Consider the following 17,045-nt stretch of genomic DNA (forward strand, 5'->3'; position numbering starts at 1 on the left):
GGGATGGCGCCCCGGCGGGGTGCGATTAGGCACCCTAAGTTCCCTGGCGGAACATTGTATGTGTCGATTGGGCGTCCCGCAAAGGGGGTTGCAGTACTACTTGATTTATAGGCAAATCAACATATATACCGGCGCCCTAGCGGTCGGTTGGCCAGGAGCATGCCGATCATTCACTTGAGCGCTATGGCGCCAAAGCTCTGTTTAAAGAATGTCATACACCATGGACAATTTCGGCTAATATAATCGTTGACTAAATTGAATCAGACGTCTCCACCGTCGGTCGAGTGATCGAGGGCGCCCCAGGCATCCCTTGAGCACTATGGCGCCTACATTCGTTTTAAGAACGCCCTACACTACTTACACGATGGATCACTACACTCAATGACTAAACTCAACCAGGAGTCACACCCGGCGTCCTTGCGATAATGTACCTGTGGCTCGCCAGAGCGCCCCGGATACTAGAACGGTCAACATGATTAGTAACGATTGAATAATATTATAATGAGTGTCTTGGAGATTTCTTACTTCTGAACTTTCGTCAACGCGCAACGGGCGCCCTTGTCCGCTATAAATATGATACTACTACAATGTATTTAAACTAGCAGCAGACCAATGCACTGTCAGTGCTTTTTTAAATGTACTAACTTGGGAACAGAACAAAACTAAACACAACACAAACACAACACAAACACAACACAAACACAACACAAACACAACACAACACAACACAACACAAACACAACACAAACACAACCCAAACACAACACAAACACAAATACAACACAAACACAACACAAACACAAACACAACACAAACACAAATACAACACAAACACAACACAAACACAACACAAACACAACAGAAACACAACACAAACACAACAAAAACACAACACAAACACAACACAAACACAAACATAACACAAATACAACACAAACACAACGCAAACACAAAAACAAAAAAATACGAACACAAACACAAACGCAAAAAACGCAACACACAAACGCAACACACAAACCCAAAAGCAAACACAATTTAAACAGAAAACGCAAACACAAATTCAACGCAAACGCAAAAAACCCTACCGAAAAAGCAATCACAAACGCTAACGCAAACGCAATCCTTAAACACAAACACAAACCAAAACGCAAACAACAACGCATTGCATAAACACAAACTTAACAGCAAAACATAAACGCACAGTGCTCACAGTCTAGCCCGGGGCTAATCCTAACCCTAACTTTTAGCGCTCACAGGATAGCCCATCGAGCAAAATCGAACCCTGCTCGGGCGCCGGCGGACGCCCCTGATTCAATTTAGTGAATGGCTATAAAAAAAACCAGCTTGTCCGCAAAACGAAAGATAGAAGTTATTAATTTTTCGAACCCTAGGAATCTAAGCGATAACATTGTTTGACATCGATATGTTTAATATTGTTTATTAATGTGCGTGTATTCAAAACTTACTTTACGTTATGCGAAAGAGTAAAAACTGTGGCAACTATAAAATAAATTTCAGTCGTTATATAAACAAACCGGGTCTACGACAAATTCCCGAAAGACACTTGCCCGAATGCCGTTTGCCCGAAGGAACACTTGCCCGAATGCGACAAATGTCCGAATGCGATTTTCCCGTCCGGCTCCCAAACAAACCCTACTCTCTATCTTCTAAAAAGACAATGCGGTGCAATTTAAGAACACTACATAGTGTGACATTTCTTTTTTTTGTTCTAAAATCTATAGCAATGACGGAATGACAGACAGAATAACGCAAAGACTGACACACTACCACCAGCATTATGTTATAGATTCATAGTAGCAGTCTGTGAAAAATACATTGTAAAAACTAAATTATGTTACCTGTAAAAATACTGTCATCAAATCCATATTCCTATTTCATATGCCACAACGAACAGCAACCACTATCGGTTACGGAGAAGTCTTTGTATGCACGTTTGTGATGACTAACAGAGCTACCTTTTTAAAACACAGCCAGCGAGTACAATATGTTTGCTGATCGATAAACGCACACCAGTTCGACAGCAGCAATCAACAGACTGTTAGTTCTCACAATACGCTGGTGTTGTATTGCTGAAACCTCGTTACGTTACAATGCTATGCGGGTCAGTCATTGTAGCTCAAGCATAGTGGAGGCGTTAAACTAGTTACACACTGTGGCGTAACGGGTCAGCTGGGGGCCAGTCGACATTAAAAGACAGAGTGGTGGGTGGGGCGGGGCTTCCCCTAAAACTTTACATGGTTGTTGTAGTAGTGGGAGTGGTGAAAATCAAACACAGGGGAAATAAGCGATACTCTTTGATATAATTCTGTACAATATTTATTTACATGTTCCAGCTTTTATATTGTTAAAGAATATACCTTTTCAATGTTATAATAAAATATTTTGCTATTCATCAGAACTTTTGTTTTATATTCGAAACGTAAATAAATTTTGAAATACATGCTATACTTATAAACCATGACGCAAGTTTACAAAAACTTGATTGACGCTATAAATTACGTGTCTGAGGCGGGAAAAAATAATTGGAAAACTATTCTACTTTTGCATCAACAGCAATTCATGGGCCAGATCACATCTCTTTTCACTACACTTCAACAGCTGTTTCTCCCGATAACTGCGCATCTTAGGAATGGTTTGAAGAGGGAGACTACTCGGGTTTGTTCTTCAGAAACAGTTGGTACATGTGCTGTTCTGTTCTGTTCTCTTGATAGGCCATGGGGGATCACTCGTAGCCATTTCAACAGTGCGTAATATAACGCACAAGCTAAGATAGTGTTTAAAAAAATGTAATCACCACAAAAACTCATTGCCCATCTCAGTAGGTCAACATATTGTCACGTGACAAGCTGACCTAATCATTAGCAGTAACGTCAGCAGATATGAGAAGAATTATCAAGATTATTTCCCTTTGTTTTTTTTTCTAATTCTAATGATAAAAGAATAGAAATGTTGTACGGATGGACGATAGTCACGTCTAGGGGTGTACTAGGGGTGTACTAGCGGTGTACTAGGGGTGTACTAGGGGTGTACTAGGGCTGTACTAGGTGTGTACTAGGGGTGTACTAGGGGTGTACTAGGGGTGTACTAGGGGTGTACTAGGGGTGTACTAGGGCTGTACTAGGGGTGTACTAGGGGTGTACTAGGGCTGTACTAGGGCTGTACTAGGGGTGTACTAGGGGTGTACTAGGTGTGTACTAGGGCTGTACTAGGGGTGTACTAGGTGTGTACTAGGGGTGTACTAGGGGTGTACTAGGGCTGTACTAGGTGTGTACTAGGGGTGTACTAGGGGTGTACTAGGGCTGTACTAGGGGTGTACTAGGTGTGTACTAGGGGTGTACTAGGGCTGTACTAGGGCTGTACTAGGGGTGTACTAGGGGTGTACTAGGGGTGTACTAGGGGTGTACTAGGTGTGTACTAGGGGTGTACTAGGTGTGTACTAGGGGTGTACTAGGGCTGTACTAGGGCTGTACTAGGGCTGTACTAGGTGTGTACTAGGGCTGTACTAGGGCTGTACTAGGGCTGTACTAGGGCCGTACTAGGGCTGTACTAGGTGTGTACTAGGGCTGTACTAGGGCTGTACTAGGTGTGTACTAGGGGTGTACTAGGGCTGTACTAGGTGTGTACTAGGGGTGTACTAGGGCCGTACTAGGGGTGTACTAGGGGTGTACTGGGGGTGTACTAGGGGTGTACTAGGGCTGTACTAGGGCTGTACTAGGTGTGTACTAGGGGTGTACTAGGGCTGTACTAGGGCTGTACTAGGGCTGTACTAGGTGTGTACTAGGGCTGTACTAGGGCTGTACTAGGTGTGTACTAGGGCTGTACTAGGGCTGTACTAGGTGTGTACTAGGGGTGTACTAGGGCTGTACTAGGTGTGTACTAGGGGTGTACTAGGGCCGTACTAGGGGTGTACTAGGGGTGTACTGGGGTGTACTAGGGGTGTACTAGGGCTGTACTAGGGCTGTACTAGGGCTGTACTAGGGCTATACTAGGGTTGTACCAGGTGCTAAGGGTATGTTAACGGCCAAGGTACACAGTGTCAATTACATTTTTTTTAAAAAGTTATTGATACCCATGTTTTGTTAATAAAGAGTTTGGGCGACAATGTACATCCATCCTATGTATGTGTTCGACTATGTATGTGTTAGACATATCTATGGTGTGAAGTGACAGAATCAAAACACATGTCACCCGTGGTGTATGGTTGTCATGTGACCTGTTATCTCGTTGTTATCGTCTCTCCCAGTTATCACTGGCGCGTGCAGGACTTGTGATCTCGCGAGATTTGTGACACCGTGCTATAAAGTCACGTGATATTTGTGACATTGTGCTATAAAGTCAGGGCCTGGGAGCTTGGACTTTACTTTGTGTAGGGATATCTCACATATCAAAGGTAATACATTCGGAACTACACTTTTTGTGTATGTATGTATATATATATATATAATATATAATATTATATATGTATATATATATATATGTATATATATATATATATATATATATATATATATATATATATATATATATATATATATATATATATATATATATATATATATATATATATATATATATATATATATATATATATATATATATATATATATATATATATATATATTTATATACATATATACAGAGAGATTGAGTGTGAAATAAAGCGTTGGTGATAAAAACAAAATAATTGGTGATAATAATTAATTTTCTGGTGTACATATTATATCAAAAAATGGTATGTTGAACTGGTAGGTTGTGCTGGTGTGAGGTTTAACGGGTAGGTTTCCTTCCTTCCTTATACGGAAACCGGCTCAGAAGGTTCACTTTCATTAGCCAGGCAAGCCTCAGTGTGACAAACCCCGATCACCAGGGTTTCCCACACATCGGTCGCTACTCCGTGGGCTCTCACCGGGCTTTCCTTCCCCACCCACCAGACGCGGGACGTCGTCCTACCGCCTGGTACCCAGCTTGATCTTTGGGGGCGTTCGGCCATTTTTTTCTTGAGCCTAGCGCATACAGCAGCTCTACTCGGCCAGATCAAAAACCTCTAGCTGCTGTTGGCTACCACTAGCCATTCCGCACCCACTAGGGGGGGTCATGAGTTTGGTCCGGCTAGTGGCACTCTACGAAGCCACGTGAAGGCCGCAGCTTAAAGTCAAAATATCTGGTTAGGGTCGAGAGCAAACCCCTCTTGGTTCCCGGCAGTCTTGCACCTCTCCTCCCCCACGCTAATATGTAGGGGACTTGGGAGTCCGACGTACCAGGCTCTTCGGAAAACTGGTAGGTTTAGCTGGTGTGGTAGGTTTAACTGATAGGTTGAGGTGGTGTATTAACTAGACTCGCCTGTCCCCAGATGTTGAAGATCGCTGTGGTCCTTGGGTTACTGGCTGTGGCCTCATGTGTCAGTCTAGACGCCGAGTGGTCCAACTTCAAGGCCACATACAGGAAGGTGTACAAGAACCCAAGGGAGGAAATCACAAGGTGAGTTGTGTAAGGGAGGGAATCATGAGGTGAGTTGTGTAAGGGAGGGAATCATGAGGTGAGTTGTGTAAGGGAGGGAATCATGAGGTGAGTTGTGTAAGGGAGGGAATCATGAGGTGAGTTGTGTAAGGGAGGAAATCATGAGGTGAGTTGTGTAAGGGAGGGAATCATGAGGTGAGTTGTGTAAGGGAGGGAATCATGAGGTGTGTACGGGAGGGAATCATGAGGTGAGTTGTGTAAGGGAGGGAATCATGATGTGAGTTGTGTAAGGGAGGGAATCATGAGGTGAGTTGTGTAAGGGAGGGAATCATGAGGTGAGTTGTGTAAGGGAGGGAATCATGAGGTGAGTTGTGTAAGGGAGGGAATCATGAGGTGAGTTGTGTAAGGGAGGGAATCATGAGGTGAGTTGTGTAAGGGAGGAAATCATGAGGTGGTAAGGGAGGGAATCATGAGGTGAGTTGTGTAAGGGAGGGAATCATGAGGTGAGTTGTGTAAGGGAGGGAATCATGAGGTGAGTTGTGTAAGGGAGGGAATCATGAGGTGAGTTGTGTAAGGGAGGGAATCATGAGGTGTGTAAGGGAGGGAATCATGAGGTGAGTTGTGTAAGGGAGGGAATCATGATGTGAGTTGTGTAAGGGAGGGAATCATGAGGTGAGTTGTGTAAGGGAGGGAATCATGAGGTGAGTTGTGTAAGGGAGGGAATCATGAGGTGAGTTGTGTAAGGGAGGGAATGATGAGGTGAGTAGTGTAAGGGAGGGAATCATGAGTTGAGTTGTGTAAGGGAGGGAATCATGAGGTGAGTTGTGTAAGGGAGGGAATCATGAGGTGAGTTGTGTAAGGGAGGGAATCATGAGGTGAGTTGTGTAAGGGAGGGAATCATGAGGTGGTAAGGGAGGGAATCATGAGGTGAGTCGCGTAAGGGAGGGAATCATGAGGTGAGTTGTGTAAGGGAGGGAATCATGAGGTGAGTTGTGTAAGGGAGGGAATCATGAGGTCAGTTGTGTAAGGGAGGGAATCATGAGGTGAGTTGTGTAAGGGAGGAAATCATGAGGTGAGTTGTGTAAGGGAGGGAATCATGAGGTGAGTTGTGTAAGGGAGGGAATCATGAGGTGTGTACGGGAGGGAATCATGAGGTGAGTTGTGTAAGGGAGGGAATCATGATGTGAGTTGTGTAAGGGAGGGAATCATGAGGTGAGTTGTGTAAGGGAGGGAATCATGAGGTGAGTTGTGTAAGGGAGGGAATCATGAGGTGAGTTGTGTAAGGGAGGGAATCATGAGGTGAGTTGTGTAAGGGAGGGAATCATGAGGTGAGTTGTGTAAGGGAGGAAATCATGAGGTGGTAAGGGAGGGAATCATGAGGTGAGTTGTGTAAGGGAGGGAATCATGAGGTGAGTTGTGTAAGGGAGGGAATCATGAGGTGAGTTGTGTAAGGGAGGGAATCATGAGGTGAGTTGTGTAAGGGAGGGAATCATGAGGTGAGTTGTGTAAGGGAGGGAATCATGAGGTGTGTAAGGGAGGGAATCATGAGGTGAGTTGTGTAAGGGAGGGAATCATGATGTGAGTTGTGTAAGGGAGGGAATCATGTGGTGAGTTGTGTAAGGGAGGGAATCATGAGGTGTGTAAGGAAGGGAACCATGAGGTAGGTTGTGTAAGTGAGGGAATCATGAGGTGTGGTCACAGTGTCGACGTTTATTTTGTGTCGATTCATGTCAATATTGAAAGCAGCGTTCAAGTTAAGATTTCCCAGAATTTTCATCTCAAATGACAACACAAGAAGTGTTAATTTTAATCTTTCTATCCTTGCATCAAGCAAATTGATTTGTTTGGAGATTTTGAATACATAATGATGAATGAGATGGATTTCTCTTGCTCTACTTCAAACACATTTTAGCTTGATCATATGTACATTTCCGTCAAATGGTACCCATACATTACACCAATAGACACCAAATTTGAACATTTCCGTTAAATGGAACCCTTACATTCCCTCCATAGACGCCAAATCTGGGAGAACCACCTAGCCTACATCCAACAGCACAACGCCGCCTATGAGAGGGGCGAGTTTGGATTTTTTCTCGGGGAGAACGAATATGCTGACATGGTGAGTCGGGGTTTATTCGTGGGGTGTGGTGGGGGGTGTTTTGGATTTTTCCTGGGGTAGAACAAATATGGGTGGAATCAAGGATGGTCTACTGACTTGAACCCGGATTCGAACTCGAGACTGACTGGTTAGCAGTCCATCTCTCTACCGCTAGGCCGCTTCGTCCCCTCACCATTGAAAATTGAAAAATAAGCACCGTTTAGAACTTTATGATAAAAATACAGAATCTGTGATCGATTTTCTACTTTTTCTAGTTTATTTGTAAAGAAATGGTAATTACTGGTTGGAATAATTAATTAGGTCCATGACTTCTAAGACTTGAACTTGCAGACTAACGAGGAATTTGTCAAGACCATGAACGGGTACCGCTACGAGGAGAGGCGGAACTTCAGCAATCTTGTGCATGTGGCTAGAAACGTTGAGGACCTACCTGCAGAGGTGGATTGGAGAACCAAGGGCTACGTCACTGACGTCAAGAATCAGGTGAGTCAGGGAGTGGCTAGAAACGTTCAGGTGAGTCAGGCAGGTGAGTCAGGCAGGTGAGTCAGGGTGTGGCTAGAAACGTTCAGGTGAGTCAGGCAGGTGAGTCAGGGTGTGGCTACAAACGTTCAGGTGAGTCAGGGTGTGGCTAGAAACGTTCAGGTGAGTCAGGCAGGTGAGTCAGGGTGTGGCTAGAAACGTTCAGGTGAGTCAGGGTGTTGTTAGAAACGTTCTGGTGAGTTAGGCAGGTGAGCCAGGCAGGTTAGTCAGGGTGTGGCTTTAAACGTTCAGGTGAGTTAGTGTGTGGCTAGAAACGTTCAGGTGAGTCAGGCAGGTGAGTCAGGGAGTAGATAGAAACGGTCAGGTGAGTCAGTGTGTGGCTAGAAAGTTTCAGGTGAGTCAGGCAGGTGAGTCAGGGAGTAGATAGAAACGTTCAGGTGAGTCAGGGTGTGGCTAGAAACGTTCAGGTGAGTCAGGCAGGTGAGTCAGGGAGTAGATAGAAACGTTCAGGTGAGTCAGGGTGTGGCTAGAAACGTTCAGGTGAGTCAGGGTGTGGCTAGAAACGTTCAGGTGAGTCAGGCAGGTGAGTCAGTGTGTGGCTAGAAACGTTCAGGTGAGTTAGGGTGTTGCTAGAAACGTTCAGGTGAGTCAGGGTGTGGCTTTAAACGTTCAGGTGAGTTAGGGTGTTGCTAGAAACGTTCAGGTGAGTTAGGGTGTGGCTTTAAACGTTCAGGTGAGTCAGGGTGTGGCTTTAAACGTTCAGGTGAGTTAGGGTGTTGCTAGAAACGTTCAGGTGAGTTAGGGTGTGGTTTTAAACGTTCAGGTGAGTTAGGGTGTTGCTAGAAACGTTCAGGTGAGTCAGGGTGTGGCTTTAAACGTTCAGGTGAGTCAGGCAGGTGAGCCAGGCAGGTTAGTCAGGGTGTGGCTTTAAACGTTCAGGTGAGTTAGGGTGTGGCTAGAAACGTTCAGGTGAGTCAGGATGTGGCTTTAAACGTTCAGGTGAGTTAGTGTGTGGCTTTAAACGTTCAGGTGAGTCAGGGTGTGGCTTTAAACGTTCAGGTGAGTTAGGGTGTGGCTAGAAACGTTCAGGTGAGTCAGGATGTGGCTTTAAACGTTCAGGTGAGTTAGTGTGTGGCTTTAAACGTTCAGGTGAGTCAGGGTGTGGCTTTAAACGTTCAGGTGAGTTAGGGTGTGGCTAGAAACGTTCAGGTGAGTCAGGATGTGGCTTTAAACGTTCAGGTGAGTTAGTGTGTGGCTTTAAACGTTCAGGTGAGTCAGGGTGTGGCTTTAAACGTTCAGGTGAGTTAGTGTGTGGCTAGAAACGTTCAGGTGAGTTAGGCAGGTGAGTCAGGGTGTGGCTTTAAACGTTCAGGTGAGTTAGGGTGTGGCTAGAAACGTTCAGGTGAGTCAGGGTGTGGCTTTAAACGTTCAGGTGAGTTAGGGTGTGGCTTTAAACGTTCAGGTGAGTTAGGGTGTGGCTTTAAACGTTCAGGTGAGTTAGGCAGGTGAGTCAGTGTGTGGCTTTAAACGTTCAGGTGAGTTAGGGTGTGGCTTTAAACGGTTAGGTGAGTTAGGGTGTGGCTTTAAACGTTCAGGTGAGTCAGTGTGTGGCTTTAAACGTTCAGGTGAGTTAGGGTGTGGCTTTAAACGTTCAGGTGAGTCAGGCAGGTGAGTCAGTGTGTGGCTTTAAACGTTCAGGTGAGTCAGTGTGTGGCTTTAAACGTTCAGGTGAGTCAGGGTGTGGCTAGAAACGTTCAGGTGAGTCAGGGTGTGGCTTTAAACGTTCAGGTGAGTCAGGCAGGTGAGTCAGGGTGTGGCTTTAAACGTTCAGGTGAGTCAGGCAGGTGAGTCAGGGTGTGGCTTTAAACGTTCAGGTGAGTCAGGCAGGTGAGTTAGGGTGTGGCTTTAAACGTTCAGGTGAGTCAGGCAGGTGAGTCAGGGTGTGGCTTTAAACGCTCAGGTGAGTTAGGGTGTGGCTTTAAACGTTCAGGTGAGTCAGGGTGTGGCTTTAAACGTTCAGGTGAGTCAGGGTGTGGCTAGAAACGTTCAGGTGAGTCAGGGTGTGGCTTTAAACGTTCAGGTGAGTCAGGGTGTGGCTAGAAACGGTCAGGTGAGTCAGTGTGTGGCTAGAAACGTTCAGGTGAGTCAGGCAGGTGAGTCAGGGAGTAGATAGAAACGTTCAGGTGAGCCAGGGAGTAGATAGAAACGTTCAGGTGAGTCAGGGTGTGAGTAGAAACGTTGAGGACTTACCTGACGTCGTGAATCATGTGAGTCAGGATGTGGCTAGAAATATGATCTCCACAATTCTCTAACATAACAACCCCACACCCCTTTCCCCAAACTACAAGTTAGCGTTTTGTTTTTAATTTTGCTGTCAACAGAAATAGCTTGTGTACAATCTATCGACGTGTTTGTGTACGATATATGGAAGTGTTTGTGTACAATATATCGACGTGTTGGTCTACAATATACCAAAGTGTTTGTGTACAATATATCGACGTGTTGGTCTACAATATACCAAAGTGTTTGTGTACAATCCATCGAAGTGTTTGTGTACAATCTATCGACGTGTTTGTGTACAATCTATCGAAGTGTTTGTGTACAATATATCGTCGTGTTTGTGTACAATCTACCAAAGTGTTTGTGTACAGTGTACAGAACTGTTTGTGTACAGTGTACAGAACTGTTTTTCTCTTGTCATACAGGGCCAGTGCGGCTCCTGCTGGGCGTTCTCCTCCACCGGCTCCCTGGAGGGCCAGCACTTCAAGAAAACTGGCACCCTCACGTCCCTCTCAGAACAGAACCTGGTCGACTGCTCCCAAAAACAAGGTACCGGTCTCTGGTTATTTAGGGCAGGGGGGGGGGGAACTCTCTGGTTATCTCCGGCAGGTTAGGGGGAAACAGAAGGATGGGGTAGTGTAGGGGAAATCAACAAATGACGTCGAACTTTGACGTCATAAAGTAGTGTTAATGCTAACACAAATTAACAACCACCCTCCAGCTCTTTAGTGACTCTAACACATATTAAAAAACCGTTGAGTTTGTGATCTGCTACTTTGCTTGTCCTGGCATCGTGTCAGTGGGACGGCCTATATATAGTACTGTAGTAAGACGTATAGTCTACTATATTTTATAATACTTGCAGAGTTTCTTCCAGGCATCTCTTCGGGAGGGGGGGGGGGCGGAGCCCCCCTGAAGAAAGTCTACCGCCCCTCCCCCCGAACGAGATGTAATTTATATAGTAAACATATACTTTTACTAGTGTCCGCCCCCTCCCCCCGAAAAATGTTGACCGCTCCCGAAAATATCCAGTGCCCCCCCGGAGAAAAAAGTCTGGAAGAAACACTGAATACTTGGGTAGCCAATAGATACACCAACTGCATTTAATAAAGTCTTGAGTTTTTTTACGTCCCCCCCCCCCCCCCACCCAGTGCGGTTTCAGCTGTGTGTAGGGAACCGTGAATAATTTTAAATCTGGACATTTGCCAATAATTATATTTTTTGACAACTGATTACTTACACACGTTTTTTTTTTAAAAAATTCTCTTTGGTGACTAACGAATAACGTTATTTTAATCTGAGCGATTATCTGCTGAGATAAGCGACAGTAGGTTAATGAAAATCATAACGACCTCAATCAGATAAATAGGTCACGTGATCAGGTCAAAACTACAAAAAACAAAATTTGAACGGACGTCACCTGGCTTTACATTAAGTAGAGATCACGTCACTTCAATTATTTCTTTACGGCTCCTGGGGAGCAAAGGGCTGCAGTCCCCACCTCTCCTGGGGAGCAAAGGGCTGCAGTCCCCACCTCTCCTGGGGAGCAAAGGGCTGCAGTCCCCACCTCTCCTGGGGAGCAAAGGGCTGCAGTCCCCACCTCTCCTGGGGAGCAAAGGGCTGCAGTCCCCACCTCTCCTGGGGAGCAAAGGGCTGCAGTCCCCACCTCTCCTGGGGAGCAAAGGGCTGCAGTCCCCACCTCTCCTGGGGAGCAAAGGGCTGCAGTCCCCACCTCTCCTGGGGAGCAAAGGGCTGCAGTTCCCACCTCTCCTGGGGAGCAAAGGGCTGCAGTCCCCACCTCTCCTGGGGAGCAAAGGGCTGCAGTCCCCACCTCTCCTGGGGAGCAAAGGGCTGCAGTCTCCACCTCTCCTGGGGAGCAAAGGGCTGCAGTCTCCACCTCTTCACCGGACTCAGTTATGGCGTCTCTCTTTATCTGAGTCCACGGAATCCCAGCAGCCCTTGCCGCAGCTTCTACTCCCCCCCCCCCCCTTACAGGATTTCCTTGTCCGCATACTTCCCCCCACCCCAGAGGGTTTCCAGACTAATACTTTCCTCACCATGTTGTCCTCTCCCCTTCTCACGGTTTGCCCTATCAACCCCCTCCCCCCATTTTTAGGCTTTAATATCCCTATTTGTTGTATTATGTGTTGCCACAGGTCTTTATTTTAGGTAAAGACATCGTACAGATGATCTAGGTTCACCAGAACGGTCTTCGCCTGTGCTTCGTACAAAACACGTCAACCTAATTACTGTTTACTAAATTACACATAACGCTTTAAACTTAGCGTTCACATTTGTTCGGTACAGTTTTACATCTGACGTTGTTGAATATTTGTCTTATCATTAAAACTAAAATACACCGTGATTGTTATGCGATAACTTATATCCAATGAGACCTAAAAATCTAACACACATAAAACAAGTGTGTAAAGTTCAGCGTTAGTTGGCTCTAGTTTTTTAAGCACCCTTTCTGAAGCTTATCACAGCAAATAGCGTACAGTGGTCAAATTCCACCAGATAGCACATTAAAAATGTTTATCTGGGTCGATATGGGCGTCATCAGATTTTAATCTTTATATTTGAAATAACCGTGGTAGAACAACTTTTGACTTGCATTCGGCGTATAGGTTACCATTTTGTGAAGGTTTGAAATTCTAGCTCAGGACTTAGATGTTTGGGCGGTTCTTGCTGGCAGTCTCTTAGAGGAATGGCAGGACAATGTCCTATCTCCTAGAAGGAAGGCATGTTTATTACCTATGTCCTAAATGGTCATCAGGACTATGTCCTATGGCCTAGAGGGAAGGCAGGACTAGGCTCTAGATGGACGCCAATATTTTCTCATTGTATGGGCCCATAGGCCATGTGTGGCTACCTCTACTTAAGTCTTTGATCCGTTCATGCTAATTAGGGCACGGGTAAGATTAAAATTATATCGTGCAATTTATCAGCATGAAGATTGAATACATCTAGCTTTTGGATATTTAACGATCGTGTAACCGCTTGAGTATGGCAACTTAAGTATTAGTTACAGAGGCGTGTACCTCACTGTATTTGTAACATGTACTATTTGTATTCTGGGAGGGAGGGGGGATGATAATTATTACATGAAAAAATAGGGTAATAGACTGTGGGTAATTAATGTGTGTAATGGCAGGGGGTAATGACGTACACGTCATAAAGAGACAAGAAGAGCCCTAGACCTAAAGGTAGTCCGCCATCTTTAAACTTGAACCCAACTATTTTTACCTCCCCTGACGACAGGTAACCAAGGCTGCAATGGCGGTTTGATGGACCAGGCTTTCACCTACATTAAAGTCAACAACGGTATCGATACCGAAACCTCATACCCCTACGAGGGCGTTGTAAGTATCTGGAGTGTTTAAAAAAGTAATCGATATTTTAGTCTAGATTTTGCTTCAGTGATTAGATAAAAAGACGCACGAGGAAAAAAAGTTATCAGCTAGCGACGATAACAGATCTTGTAGGTTTGATAATCAAAGTCAGAAATATTTTGACCTGTTTTGTTTAGATGGGTGGTTGGGTTTAGATGGAGTGGTTTGGATTTCGATGGAGAGATTAGGATTTCGATGGAGAGATTGGGATTTCAATGGAGGGGTTTTTTCGATGAGTGGTTGGGATTTTCATGGATGGTTGGGATTTAGATGAAGGTGTTGGGATTTAGATTTGTGGTTGGGATTTCGATGGGTGGTTGGGATTTCGATGGGTGGTTGGGATTTAGATGAAGGGGTTGGGATTTAGATGGGTGGTTGGGATTTAGATGGGTGGTTGGGATTTAGATGAAGGGGTTAGGATTTACATTTGTGGTTGGGATTTAGATGGGTGGTTGGGATTTCGATGGAGGGGATGGGGTTTAGATGGAGGGGTTGGGATTTAGATTTGTTGTTGGGATTTAGATGGGTGGTTGGGATTTAGATGGGTGGTTGGAATTTGATGGAGGGGTTAGGATTTCGATGCAGGAGTTGGGATTTCGATGGAGGGTAATCGTATATCGGAAATGATGTGGTGGCTAAGTAATTTTGAACTCTTGTACCTATGAGGTGGGGGGGGGCGATATGAGGATATTATATAGAACTAGTCAATGGATGTGTATGATTACTGTGATAGAGGTAGGAGTGGTAATATACAAATTATATATATATATATATATATATATATATATATATATATATATATATATATATATATATATATATATATATATATATATATATATATATATGTATACTAGCCGTTCCGGCCAGGCCCTTCACTGGCCTCTGTAAAAAGACCTATCTGTAAAGGACCATGACGTATGTTTAGTAATCAGCATATACCCGGCATTGCCCACCCTAACCACAACCAACCAAAACTAAAACAAAAGACAAAAAACGCAAACATAACACAAACGCAAACACAACTACAAACACAAAGAAAACACAAACACAAACAAAAAAAGCAAACGAAAACAAACCAAATCCAAAAAAACACCCAACCACAAACGCAAACCCAACACCAAACTTAACCCAAACACAAAAAAACCCACAAACGCAAGCATAAACGTAAAGTGAGCACAGTCTAGCCCATGGCGCCAAATCGCACCCTTGCTGGGGCGCCGGCGGAACCGCCTGTTTCAGCTTCGTCTGTACTGTCAAATGTCCCTGTGGTATTAGACATTGCTATTGAATATTTCCTGATGCACCCTTCCTAGGACGACAAGTGCCGCTTCAATACCGCCAACGTTGGCGCTGAGGATACCGGATTTGTTGACGTCAAGTCCAAGGACGAGGGCGCTCTACAGGACGCAGTGGCCAATGTTGGCCCCATCTCGGTGGCCATCGACGCTAGTCACGCTAGTTTCCAGGTTAGTGGGTCAATAGGTCACGCTAGTTTCCCTGTTAGTGGGTCAATAGGTCACGCCAGTTTCCAGGTTAGTGGGTCAATAGGTCACACCAGTTTCCAGGTTAGTGTGTCAATAGGTCACGTTAGTTTCCATGTTAGTGGGATTAACAGATTACGAAAATTTTGTGTAATTCTAGAAAATCCAGACAAAAATCATTTTTTATAATAAAGAAAAAAATCAAAAATATTTATCTTTGATTTAAAAAAAAGTAAAATCATAGAAATTCAAGGATATGCATTGACTAATTTCTTCTTGAGAAAAATGTCAGCTGAAACAATTCTAATTCTAGCAGGTCGTATAAGAAAGTAAAACAAATTATCTCAAATTGTTTTACAATTTTGTCACTAACCGTGGTTGGATTCGATCCCACAGCTGTACAGCGGTGGAGTGTACCACAGCATTTTGTGTAGTCAGAACCGACTTGACCACGGTGTGCTCGCTGTCGGCTACGGCAACTATCAGGGCAAGGACTACTGGCTCGTCAAGAACAGGTAGGGACTTACTTATTGTTTGCACGTAGTACTACTGGCTCGTCAAGAACAGGTAGGGACCTACTTATTGTTTGCACGTAGGACTACTGGCTCGTAAAGAACAGGTAGGAGCCTACAAATTGTTTGCACGTAGATCAGACATACATGTGCAATAACGGCTTGCAGGTAGAACTACAGATCTGACATACGTGTACATTAATTCCTTGCAGTTGTTACTAGAGATTGTATAAATATGTGCAATAATTGATTCCCATAATATCTACACATGTTATAATAGTGTGCTATATGTTCCTGCACATATGTGTGCTGTATTTGTGCCTGTACTTAGAATTACAGACCTTATACACGTGTGTTGTATGTGTACCTATATTTAGAATTACATACCTCATATATGTGTGCCGTATGTGTACCTATATTTTGAATTACATACCTCATATATGTGTGCCGTATGTGTACCTATATTTAGAATTACATACCTCATATATGTGTGCAGTATGTGTACCTATACTTAGAATTACATACCTTACATACATGTTCTGTATGCGCCCGCACTCACAACTACACACCTAATGTTTACCTGTGTTTGTCTATTGCAGCTGGGGTGACACCTGGGGACTGAAAGGCTACATCATGATGTCCAGAAACAAGGACAACAACTGCGGCATTGCCACATCTGCTAGTTACCCAACGGTTTAGGGGAGACAACACACGATTTTCACGGACAAAAGGGAGGAAACACACGCACAATCTTTGGCAACACACTTAAGTCTAATCAGTACACATAAACATGACCTGAAACGATTAAGTAATTGTATTTTATATATATATATATATATATATATATATATATATATATATATATATATATATATATATATAACATGCATGGTACTTTAGTTGTATGTAGGGGAGATAATTTAGAAAGAATTTACATAGACGATAAGGTAGATAACAGGTTCACTGTTTAACGAACATACGACAACAATTTGAGTGTACCTGACAAAACTGGTATTCGAACAACAAATAAAGATATCTCCATCCCGGGTGTTGTTTCGTTTCTTTTCTTAACTTAGTTTTAGGACAGTGATTTTTCTTTCTCGATACAAAATGTTGCATACATGGACAGCTGATCTAAATCCAGCTCAAGTTAAATCAATTGTCAAAGGGTAGGTGTGCGGTAATTAGCGGGCAAATACAACTAGATAGTGCTCCAATTAATAGGCAAATAAAGCTAGACAAGGCTTTCATTAGGATACATATACAGCTAGATAGGGCTATCATAAGCAGGCATATA

At 44.0% G+C, this 17,045-nt stretch overlaps 1 protein-coding gene across 4 annotated transcripts; it reads left to right on the top strand.

The window, feature by feature from the left end:
• The first annotated feature begins 4,293 nt into the window (after nucleotides 1–4,293).
• Nucleotides 4,294–16,542, top strand: LOC131954544 (procathepsin L). 4 transcript variants are annotated; one of them, XM_059318308.1, is made up of 10 exons: nucleotides 4,295–4,408; nucleotides 5,370–5,499; nucleotides 7,495–7,600; nucleotides 7,931–8,083; nucleotides 10,786–10,909; nucleotides 13,622–13,722; nucleotides 15,069–15,204; nucleotides 15,271–15,287; nucleotides 15,633–15,751; nucleotides 16,348–16,542. In XM_059318308.1, exons 2-10 carry the CDS (start codon nucleotides 5,372–5,374, stop codon nucleotides 16,445–16,447), a joined length of 984 nt encoding a protein of 327 aa, XP_059174291.1. In that variant the 5' UTR covers nucleotides 4,295–4,408; nucleotides 5,370–5,371; the 3' UTR covers nucleotides 16,448–16,542. The 4 variants fall into 4 exon arrangements, with proteins under 4 accessions (XP_059174290.1, XP_059174291.1, XP_059174289.1 ...); XM_059318307.1 differs by lacking the exon at nucleotides 15,271–15,287 and having other exon boundaries at nucleotides 4,294–4,411; nucleotides 5,372–5,499; nucleotides 15,069–15,221; XM_059318306.1 differs by lacking the exon at nucleotides 15,271–15,287 and having other exon boundaries at nucleotides 15,069–15,221.
• Nucleotides 16,543–17,045: the final 503 nt, after the last annotated feature.

Source organism: Physella acuta, unplaced genomic scaffold, assembly GCF_028476545.2.
Source record: "Physella acuta isolate Inbredline_101_S28 unplaced genomic scaffold, ASM2847654v3 ptg001010l, whole genome shotgun sequence".
Classification (NCBI taxonomy): domain Eukaryota; kingdom Metazoa; phylum Mollusca; class Gastropoda; family Physidae; genus Physella; species Physella acuta.

Coding starts and splice junctions, on each gene's coding strand:
- LOC131954544 (XM_059318307.1), top strand. CDS start 5,372: ATGTTGAAGATCGCTGTGGTCCTTGGGTTACTGGCTGTGGCCTCATGT. Junction 15,222..15,632: donor CTAGTCACGCTAGTTTCCAG/GTTAGTGGGTCA, acceptor TCGATCCCACAG/CTGTACAGCGGTGGAGTGTA. Junction 15,752..16,347: donor TACTGGCTCGTCAAGAACAG/GTAGGGACTTAC, acceptor TGTCTATTGCAG/CTGGGGTGACACCTGGGGAC.